General features: G+C 34.1%; 1 protein-coding gene across 1 annotated transcript in view; it reads left to right on the top strand.

Annotated features, from left to right (window-relative positions):
* Idi (Isopentenyl-diphosphate delta isomerase) overlaps positions 1-9800 on the top strand; it is a 34683-nt gene extending 24883 nt beyond the window's left edge. Inside the window, exon 3 of the mRNA XM_072520509.1 lies at positions 7320-9800. Within this exon, the coding sequence (XP_072376610.1) occupies positions 7320-7781 (462 nt within the window). The 3' untranslated portion in view covers positions 7782-9800. The remainder of the gene's footprint in view (positions 1-7319) is intronic.
* The last annotated feature ends 2413 nt before the right edge of the window (positions 9801-12213 follow it).

The following is a 12213-nucleotide window of genomic DNA, read 5'->3' as shown; positions in this document are numbered from 1 at the left end:
TGGCTACATCGCTATGTGTTAAATTTTGATAAAACTCATGACAAACTGACGGAACAAAAGGCAGTAGTGCAATTAAGTCATTGTACTTTTGTTTTGAGATTGGTAATGGGATTACTGAGACTTGATTTAATTGGGCTAGAAACGTTACTTGCTGTCTTCGATACCTCATGAAGTCCACTTCATACATATTTTGATTATTGAAATCGGTCTTATAAAAGAGCTTTCCAATGTGTTCTTGTCGGACTTGTAGGAAAACACATGTTGACAGTAGAACAGGGTCTTTATTAACATTCTTTTTTCCACTTACGAAAGGAGCATTAGGTGACAATTTCTTATCAAACAGCGTTTTGAAGTTTTTGAAATCTGCAAGTTCCTATTGTGCACTGTGTATTTACCTGATGTTTGCCTAACTAGTTGTTGCCAGACCCATGGTGTTAAAATGGTCAAATTGGAGAGTTTCTTTCTTTTTCTTTCGATTAAAGCATGAACACTGTCTGCTTCCATATGTGTGTGCCCTTTCAGTAAAAACTTTTGAGTGATCGTCTTTATTTGAGGGTACGTATGCAGTATCCAAAAATAGCACAATATAATACTTATATTTTTATTTTGCCCACAGCAATTATCGTTCCAAAGAGTGATGTCCTCTACTTGACTACCTGGAATTGTATTGTCAGACCATTTCAAAATTGACGAGGCAATTTCATTTGTACCTCGGGCCCCTTTCGATTCGTCCCACATCATACATTGTACAAAAGAATCACTGGCATCATAAAATGTAAAATTTAAAGTCCAAAGCTTCCTTTTGTAGAAACTAATACAATTGTTTGTTAGTGGTGAAGGCAAACATTTTTGCAAATCACCAGATAGTACTTTGTATTTTGGTGACTCTTTAGCCATTATAAAGTCCAATTGTTTTAAGTTATCAGATTCAAGTTTCGAGTTGTAGATTCAATTAGGTGAGCATCATGATCAGCCTGTACACTGGTTAGTTCATCTACAGTAAGATTATTTTTCAATTGAGCGGTGAATGTACTGCATGTATCGCAAATGTCTCTTTCGGGTGGTTTAAACGACAACTTGAAGTCTTTATTAAAAATATCTGAGTACAACCATTTTTTTTGCTCTGAGCTTTGGATCTACATGTCTTTCATTGCATTCATCAATGTATAGTTGATACATCTTTTCTATTATAAGTTCTGTGCCCAGATAATCTCTCTTACTCCTTTCTCTGGAATAATGACTCTCGTACTTTGGGAATGATTTAATATGTTGATGTATACCATTTATGGTTTCGGTAGGAGTTTTATTGATTGGCGTGTGTCTACCTCTTTGATCAGCTTTTATTAAACCTCCTGGCTCAATTTTTTTCAACATATTTACTACTACTAAATTAGATATACAAAGTGTGTTTAAAAACATAACCTTGCACACCTTCAATCGCTGATTGTTCACTGTAAAATGGTAGTGTAGTGTATTATTTTTAGATTTGGTAGAATTTAGGTCTTTTTTTCTTGATCGAAGAGTAGGTTGGATGTCGACACATGAGAAGATAAATTGCTTTTTTAACATCTGAAACGTTTGTATCAGTCCAGTATGAGTTGAAAATTGTTTGTCTTTCGTATTCTGGCAATCTTTCAGAGCATTTCATGCGACACATGCAAAGAGGCTTTAACATTTTTGCAGGCATGTTTTTGCCTCTTTTACTGAGCTCCTCTTTCCCACCAGCTATTTTTCGTTTGCGAACATTACAGGCCCAATTTTGTTCATTTACTACACGTTTTTTACCTTTTTGTTCGCACTTAGTTATATTTTGTACCTTTCTTTTAACACTTTTCTCTTCTTCTAAAATAACTTCATTATGTTCATTGAAATTGCCTGCATCACTGCTTAGGGATAAATCGTCCTAAAGAAGATTTTTTGTTATTGCCCCACTAGTCGTAGGAGTAATAATAGCTTTCTCTTTTATCTTTGTTTTCGCTGGTTTACTTATACGTCTCATATCATTGTCGTCCGATTCTGAGCTTTCACCACTTAGAGGCTCATAGATTTTATCAATATCCGAATTTTCATCTCCAAATAAATTATCATTTTCGTCCACTTCCATGATTTTAGTTCATGACTGTGTAAGTTGATCTTGTCACATACATCATTCTTATTTCTTAGGCAACGTTGCCAGAACAACGAATATATTATATCAAACCAGCTAAAAGTAGGTTTTGAATCGTGTTTTATTATAATTTATGAAAATATTTTAATTCAAAAATAATGTTAAATAATAAAAAATTTAGACATGACCTTAAATTATTATGTTTAATTTCAAATCGAGAGCTGTCATTCGTTTCTCGTAAAGTGTAGCACAAAACTGTATTGAGTTGTGGCATACTAGAATAAATAAGACACACTGGAAAAATTAAAAATTTAATTTGAAATTAATACAAAATAAATAACTTTTACAGTGAACAAGTGTGGAATTTAAATATATGTATTATAATTCGAAACTGTTGAGATAATAGTATTTTGTCATATCTCCATTATTAAAAAATTCTTCAAACATTTTGGACATTAACTCAACCGTCTCTCTGGTTATTAAATTTTTTTTGTTGTTAATGATAAAAATAATATTTATCTGAATACATTTTTGAACGTTATTTTTTTATTTAGATTTAGTGCGATTCTGTTATCTGTGATGGCAACAATTAATTGTTTCACGAACCATTGTGTCCAGTCTGAATACTGGTTTACATTGGGAAAAAAAGTGTACCAGTTTTATTTCCCAGACGGGAAGTGTACAAGGGTACATAACACTATGTCCGGATGGTAAATGACGGTGCACACATACAGTAGAGGTAAACAACACCAAGTCCACATGGTGTTGTTTACCTCTGACTGGAAGTGGACTTGGTGTTTATTAAAAAGTCGGTAACTTGCCGTAAAATTGTCTCTGGACATAGTATGGTTTACCTATGTGTAGAGCCAGAAAAGTTATATTCAAAAGTGCAATAATCTAAATTTCGATAAAAATGGACATAGTGTCCTTTACCTCCGGGGTACACAGTTGTCCCCTAGATTATTTTGATGTGTATATGACTAGCAGTTTGCCCAAATTATTTCAATAGCTTTGATAATGGTGGATAAAGGAGGTAGTATCAACAGTTCATGGTGTCGCTGGGCTGAACCCTCGGGAATGAGGGAAGGTGGTCCAGTCGCACTATCCATTGCCTGGGAGGACCTGAGAAGATAGGGATCTCGATCCGTGGACATATAGGGGTATATGATGTCTAAGGCTAAATGGAAACATACCTTTTTATGTTTATATGCAATAAGTAAGGTTAATTATTAACTAAAATTAAGAATCTGAAAGATAACTAGGTTTATTAGTCTTATAGTTAAGAACTTGAAAGAGAAAATTTAATTATTACGCCTAATAAACCAAACAAAAAAAAAACGAAAAGTCGATGAGACTCGAAAAATATGGGAAAAATATCCTAAGTCGATTTCTCTGAAAAGTGGTTAATAATGCATACTAGGTGTAGATCGGGAATAAACAACAATAAAACTACATAAAAGTTTAAACACAAAGCGAATAATTGAAGTTTAGTCGATGAGGCCTGTAAAATTGGGAAAAATATTCTAGTTAATTTATTACACAAATATTTTAGTCCCTAAAAATAAAATATTGGAAATTTTTCTAGGTCCGCTTAGGGACTTCCTTCAACCAGAAGGTCTCTATTGCCAATATTATGCTGGTTCTGCGAAGCCCTGTTCAGATCAGAACCAATTATTGGCCGTTGTGCACCTATATTTATACTGATTCTAAGTAGGCCATCGCTACTAAGCGCTCTGCTATTGGAGACTGCACAACAGCCAATGATTAATTTCGGACAGTACTATTGACTGCAATTAGGTTTGCAATTTATCCAATAGTAAAGCGCGGATTTTGCTATTGGCGACAATGGCAGTGTTCTTTTAATAGCTCATAAATTATATAGGTACACATTCTCTTATCTGTTCATTTTTGCAATTTGTAATAATTTAGGTTTTGTGAGTTTTGCATCATACTCGATGTTGTTTATTGTCAACCAGGTAATCATTTCCATCCATCACAATGAATGATGGATCTTCTAAATTGGTTATTCATTGTTCACTTATCCATTTAGTGAAAATTTCAATGTTCATTTCTCTATGACAATCAGCTATTTTAGATTTTGAGCAAAAATTTTACGTACAAAAATATAGTATCTGCAAAAAGTAACGTAACTTGCTCATACTTTTGGTTAGATTTACAAAAAATCTTTATTAAGACCCTTTTGAATCATTTAAGTAGATTGAACCAGCAAATGAAAAATAAACGCGTTCAGAATTACTTCCAAATAAAGTAAAGATAGCATTAGCTCGACAACCATTTGTGGATTTTGGATTTTTCCAATATTTTCCTCCATTATGATCTCTGCTTTGTTTTCAGTTTTTTTTTTGAGGTTGTCTGTTATAAATCGGTCATATTTCAGCCAATAAACTTATTATACATCTCTCTTCCGTTTATGATATTCCGTTATACCCCATCATACCCATTCCATGGAATCATGTACTAGCTTGCACAAATCTAGAAGATGGGTACTATATGTTTATGAAGACAGTTTCCGAAAAGTGTTTGTTGCTATCTAATGCCTTGTAGTCATACAAGATATGGTTGACTGTTCCAGGTTCTCTGCTACACAATCTGCAGCTTAAGTAATTGCTTTTTTCCGGTCTCGGATGGTGCTTTTTGGTACTGGTCCGAGCCAGTTCTGGACCGAAGATTTTGTAGCTGACGTTTTTCTGGCAAGTTCATCAGTTCTTTTATTGCCGTATCCTTGGTCACCTGAAATCCGTACTGGGAAGCTGTTTGGCATTCCCACTAGCCTAGAGTCGGTTTTTATTGCTCCTAAGAACTTCTTGGCCGCTTAGCTATATGTGCATATATTAATTCCCTTAAGTTCGAAAGCTCCATGTTAATTTCTTTTGCACAGTGCAAGATTGCATAAATTTGTCTAAAATACAGATACTCCAGTTCTCAGAGACGAAAATGCCACTTAACCTCTAAAAATCATACGAACAAGCTGAATTTTGTTGAAAATGTTAATTTTGGACCCCAGAAAATATGCATAAAAGTTTGCCGTTCCTATCCCCGAGCTTCTCCCTAAAACCCCCTCTTAGTAGGGGGAGCTGAAAACATCGATTTACCACTGTACGCCGTAGAAAAAAATATTTCAAACAAGAAATGTATCTAAGATACGTTTGAACAACAATGTTTATTAGCACTTTTTCTGTAGAATGAACGGTTCTCTCATAAACAATGCTTGAAGCGACCAAGTAAAATCATCATCTCGACAGTAAAAATTCGATATCGTTGGATCAGAGTATCCTATCGTCGAAAATCAAAATGAGTGCAGCTTTCGTTTGCAATCTTTGTATTTTGCCGCAAATGAAGTCAGTTTCTATAAAGCTGTCAATTATCTCTATTCTGTTAATATTCTATGTTTAGCCTGTGGTTTACTTCGTGGCTATTTAGATGGAAAGCTGCAACTTCTGTCCATAGATTTGGTCGAAGGCTTCATTTTTTAAAATATGTGTTAATTATGTTTATGTCGCCTTCTACAATATCTTGGGCGTTCTCCATGTTTCTTGTATACCTAAAACCATGTCATCTGCATACATAAATTTGCGTGAGGTTCTAGTGAGAGCGTCTGAGGTGTAAATATTAAACAAGAGCGGCGCTAGAACTGACCCTTGGGGTAAGTCATTCTTTAAACTTTTGAATTTTCTAGTTTTTCCATTATAATTTGAATTTGAAATAATCTGTCGCACTGCATTTGATTTACTAGGTTATTAAATGATTGGCATGATACCATCTAGTACAATTTAAGTAGTAGGCCTTCTTTCCATACCGTGTCGTAAGCTCAAGTTAGATCAATGAAAGTTACTGCCGTTTTTGTTTTCTTTTGGACGCCATTTTCAATAAATGTTGTTAGTGAAAGAACTTAATCACTGCAGTTTCTTCCTAACATAAATCCAGCTTGTTCTACGGAAATATTTCCGCTGACAGATTGCAAAAGCCTCACGTAGATTATCCTCTCAAAAACCTTAAAGCAGACACTTCTGGCGATTGGTCTCTAACTCTCTGGTAGTGAAGTGTCTTTGCCTAATTTGCAGGTTACTTTGCTTTGCTGGAATAGTTTAGGGAGCTTTTGCGTTGTCATTATCTGGTTGAAGAAATCTAGGAGCAACTTTTGAGGCTTTTGGAACAGTGTATTTTATGAACTCGGGAAATATTTTGTCAAACTCCTGCGGCTTAATTATTGCCTCATAATTGGCAGGCTTTGCTGATGTGCCGTTTTGATTCTTTTTGAGCTAATATCGTACTTCTCTTTTATGAACTTTTTCTATGGCTGGTTTGGAGAACCAGGTAATGCGTTTCGTTATATCTTCTGGGTTTGGTGATGAAGAGTTAGTTGTCGGGATATTAGGGCTTGTTTCCAGTTTTCTGAGTAGTTTCTAGGCAGTGCCACTGCTATGCGTGAATTTAAGGTTTTCGAGAGTTTCTCTCTACCTAGTAGTTCTTGCAGAATTTAAAGACTCTAGAAGTTTTTCACTTACGCCTGAGTCTCTGGTTTGCTCGTATTGATCGAACAGGTCTTTACATTCTTCGGTCTAGCTTGGAATTTAGGATTTGGTTAGAAAGCGTGGATTGTGTTTTTTAGCACAGATAATTCTTAGTTTGGTAAATTGTTCGTAGTTTTCTACTTTAATCTCAATATGTCTGTTATCATTCTCCAATTGGGCTTGATACTTATCCGAGTTTGCTTTACGACGAAGTTCATGTAGGCAGAAGAATTGAATTTATAATGGGAATAGTAATGCCCATACCATAGTTGTTATTACTGGCCTATGTTGCGATTTTGGGAAATTGTCAAGAACTTTCCTGGTGGCATGGTTATGGCAGTCGTCTTTGGTGGGTATAAATGTTATATCTGGATTGTAACCTTTTTGCCATCTAGCGGAAAAAAGGTAGGCTACTGTTTTGCATCGTGAAAAAGTTTAAGATGCTTGAGCTTCGCATATTGAATTCCTTGTCCGCCTTGGAGTGAACAGTAAGAACCAAAGTCAGCTTTGCGCTCTACATTATAACTATTTTGTTACTGTTGTGTCAGTAAATAATCTCAGTCAGTAACTCTTAACACATGGTTTTACGAAGTTATTAAATTGGTTTTCATATTATTACTTAATATCAAAATGCATATCACGCAAACGATTTACTTTCATCACATGATTATATTTTTTAGATTACCTATCCAGATTTTTACACCAACTCTTGCTGCAGTCATCCAATAGCGGACTTTCCATTAGAAGCCGAAGAGGAAAATGCCACTGGAATAAAGAGAGCAGCTGTACGCCGACTAAATTACGAACTTGGCATTCCACTTGAAAGCCTACCACTCGACAGTCTCAATTACATCACTAGAATTCACTACAAGGACGAAGGGAACGGCAAATGGGGCGAACACGAAATAGATTATGTGATTTTCATACAAGCTGATGTTAAAATCAAACCGAATCCGAACGAAATATCAGAAATTAGCTTTGTTCCCAGAACGGAATTGGACGAGTACATTCATACTCTAAACGGTCCTTTAACTCCATGGTTTCAGCTTATTTTAAAACACCGACTTAAGCTTTGGTGGGATAATTTAGAAAATCTAGATGAATTTAAGAACTATGAGAAAATACTTCAATTAAAAGCGTAGATAAATATAAATTTGAATAATTTTGTGTGGCATTTTGTTGAATTTTAAAATTTTATGGCATTTATTTCTTGTAGCTTTAAACTATTTCAAACAGTATTTTATTCAGATTAGATCTGACATGTATTTAAAAAAAGCAAGTAAGTTTGTTACTAATACTGCAAAGCAAAATCTGTAATTTATATATCTAATAAGTCTTATCCGATCTTCCAATCCGAAGTTTTACGATTTAGAAACATTAAAAAGCAAATAAAATATACTATCACAGTTTTCATAAAGTAAAAATGGCGACGAGATATACCAACTGTGTGAAGGTACGCGCGTGCTTTACCTAACCGGTCAGCGACACCCCGAAGTACATTTAGCGGCAAAATGACGTCACCTTATTCTCTGGATTTACATATTTCTTGAAAGATAGATTCAAAAATTATTATTGTTAGTTTGTAGCGTGAGGGAGAGATATAACCAATTAAGGTACGAACATATTGCTGCGATTAATCGGTGCGTCGAGCGTCGACGACAACATCGCCATGCGAAATTTTCGCGAGACGAACGGCCACGGCGATTAACGAGAACCAACACATTGGTGCGACGATATCTCGCAGCGACAACGTTAGTTCTGCGTTATATTCTGTTAACGCGGCCGCTGCGTTTTCTCTCTAGAATTGCGAATTGAGAATGGTTCCAACAGAGAAATTAATAGAATTGGTAAAAAAATATGCTAAACTTTATGATTTGCCACACGAGGATTATATTATAAAAACATCAGAAAGAGGGATAAATTATGGGATAAAATTGGCCAAGAGATGAAAAAATCCCGTAAGTATTTTAATTTAAGAGTTTTTATTCACTTTAATTATTTTTTATACATATTTTTATATATTCACTTTAATTATTAATATTTGGAGTTTTTATTTACTGTCTTCTTCAGTTCAAAAAGTTTTCTTCTGTTGAAAACAAAATTATGCAAAATGCAATAAGTTTTAACAATTGAAATTATCGTTTCAACTTTTGCCTCAATTGGCCTAAAAAATACTCGCCATTTTTGAGCTAAAATACCAAACGCACTTTGGACCACACGTCTAGCTCGGCATAAACGAGTATTATAATTTTCTTTTCGTCTGTCCTTTCTAGATTGTTTGTAGGGAAAAGGTCACATTAAAAAAGATTTCAAAGCAAAGGCCTCATCTCAAATCAAAACGTGTAAACAAAGTTCTAGTTGCCAAGGAAGATTTTTATCTTCAGGAACATTCATTAAACCTGACTCAAATCTCTGGCCCATGTTTGAATTTTCAAATAAGCCTCCGTCGCTAGTTTTCCCGTAACCTCCTACATTAATTCATATAAATTTGTAATTGGCATCAACACTAGCCATCAGTACTATTGAGAATTTTTTCAAATAACAAAAATAGTTTGACCCGGTTTTTCCAGGGCATTTTATAGTTACATGTTTTCCATCCAAACTACCGATGCAGATTGGAAATTGCCACATGTTTAGAAAATCTTCAGCTGATTTGTGCCATATTTCTGTTGTCGGTTCAAGAAGATGTTGTCGGCTGTAATCTTTTACGTATAGCTTCACATACTTCATTTATAATTGTAGCAGCTGAAGAGGAACTGAACAGAAGGTGGATAAGTTTACGTGATTCTTATGTGCAATACTTAAGAGTAATCAAAACAAGAACTGGGCAAGCTGCACAACATAAAACATGGTAATGGGCTGAAAGTATAAAAAATGTTCCAACCTTTCTTGCTTTTTGCGAAATTCTCTTCAAATGTGCCGTAAGTTACGACTCAAGTAGAGTCTGTAACTGAGAAAGATGATGGTGTAGATGTTTCGGATAACGAAGAGAGTAAACTTGGTGATCTATTTGAAGTACCGTTACCTACAAAAAATAAAGAGTTTGCTACTTATGCTAATGTCTAATGTTTGCTACCTCTATTGCTCACGAAAAGTGAGAAATGTACTAAATACGAAACCAGCAACTTCAGTTGACTCTATTTATTTTGAAAGCAGAAAAAGACTCAACAGATTTATTGTTTCTATCATATGCAGGCTTGATAAAACAATTTTCTGGAAAACGTCAGGCTGAAACCAGCAAAGTCAAATCTTTCTCCGATTCTGAAGAATCCATTCCAGACTATGCTGTAGTCGTCGGTTCAATGTGATCAATGAGACAAAACACGTCGTCGTCACAGCGACTTATCGCAGCAATGTGTTCATGACATGAAAAAACGCTGTCGCTTATATTGCGAGATAAATCGTGTCGTCGATGCACCTATTAAATCGCAGCAATCTGTTTATTCCTTAAAACTTCCAAAACGAAAGCGTGATAAATCGGTGCATGAAATTTGTAAAAAGCGGAACATGGAAAGTAAATTTGTTTCTTTATTTAATAATTTATCAATCACCAAGACAAATTTTCACTATCAATACTTCAGAATGATTTACGATTTACGACTTTTATCAAGAACTCTAATCTATTATAAAAACTGATCTTACAAAAAAATACAACATTTAGAAACTTTTGCGCTGAAACGTGTTATGTTTCCGTAAACTGCGTGCTGATTCATTTGACTACACAAAGACATTAAATTACCGATCCTCCTGGTGCGTTCCATTGCCGGACGGTTCGGTCAAGTGTGCGCGTACCTTTAACATGTACATATTTCTACGATCATCCACCGGCAGCTTTTAAACGCGTATTCATATTTTGTATATCATAATACGTATAATCTTTTTATCAAAACCATAATGTTTAAATAAATTTGATATTTAATTTAAACATTTTGAACTTAAGAAATCATCATTTTATTGTTAAAAGAAATAATTTTAGTAAACACATTGTTGTTGTTTTTCTAAATAGTTGTATAATTTTTAAGATTTGGAGATACCAAGTACAATTAAGATTCTAATTAATATAATTAACAAAAGATATTTTTAATATCTCATAATTGGAATATCTCCGTTTCTAGATGAAAAAGGAATAAACGTGTTTTTTAAATGTTAATTATTAAATAAATGAGTATTTTTAAATAATATTACATACTGTTTTATTGTTCGCTCATAAATGATATGTTCATCAGATCCATCATATTTTAAAGCGATATTTTTAATTTGAACTTTGGCGAAGAAGTTATACAGTTAAGTCCATGGTTCTTTACCCGTTCGTCATCATTTTTAAAGCATACTAAATAAGTCGGACATTTACTCCGCGCAATAGCAAGTGACAGAAAGTGGCTACTGCTCCGATCACGGATTATATTATAAAATTTGACGTTATCAAATAAATAGTATATACAATGTTAGTATGTAACAATAAAACACTGAAAATTTTGTTTTCAAAACTGCCACAAGATTTATTATATCTTATCACTACAGCTGTTTCGGCAGATTGCCTTTCTCAAGTGATTTATTTTTGGATGTGTTTACAATTTAAAGTCATTAACGAAATAGGTTGAGGAGGGAAGTTTTGAAAACAAAGTTTTCAGTGATTTATTATTATATAAAATGAATTTACATCAAGTAAGTAAGTTTTGACCATATTGTTTTCAAGATTACTTTTGAAACGTAGAATTGCTACACAAAACATCTGGTTTTTTAATATGTGTCTGCAAAATAAAGTGTTTCCGAAATACATACAATTAAAAACGAAGAACCTTAGCCCAGCGACACAAAAATGGATACATCACGGCAAGACCATATGCATGAAAGATGATAGAAGAAACCAATACAAAAAAAAGGGATATCATAGCTGTTTATCTTAAGGTATGTCATTCAGAATTAAATTATAGAGTAAATAATATAGAATTTGACCTCCTAGATTCTAACTTGAGAATTAAAATACACTTCTCCAAGAAATTAACGCACCACTTCAATAAATCAATTTTATTTGTAAACAGGCAAAGAATAAAAAATACAACTTCACCAGATTTATTTTACATTTTATTGGTAATTATAACAATTTGTCTAATCATCAGAAAATGTTGAAGTACAAGAGAAAAAAAAATAAAACGGAAAATTCTAAAAAAATAATGATAATAAACGTAAACTAAAATATGAAAAAAGTCTTAACGAGTGTTTCCACCTCTACTACGTATAACAGCCTCACATCGTTGGCCCATACTTAAAATTAATTGCCGTATTTCATTTTGGTCTAGTTCTCTCCAAATCTGGATCAGCCTCTCTCCCACTTCCTGTAAGTTGTTTGGTTGGATCGGTGTCGCTCTTAATCGCCTACCAAGGATATTCCAGAGATTTTCAATCGGATTTAAATCCGGACTATGTGCTAGCCTATAGCTATAACATTCCATAGTGTTAATTTCTACCTCTTCTAGATAATTTCTGACGATCTGTGCAGCGTGAGGTCTGGCATTATCTTGCATTAGTAAGAAATTTTCTCCGATATAGGGAGCGAATGGTACTAAATGTTGC

Source organism: Diabrotica undecimpunctata, chromosome 1 (assembly GCF_040954645.1).
Source record: "Diabrotica undecimpunctata isolate CICGRU chromosome 1, icDiaUnde3, whole genome shotgun sequence".
Taxonomy (NCBI): Eukaryota; Metazoa; Arthropoda; class Insecta; order Coleoptera; family Chrysomelidae; genus Diabrotica; species Diabrotica undecimpunctata.
Note: the sequence above shows the minus strand (reverse complement) of the source record. Positions and strands in the feature narration are given on the sequence as shown.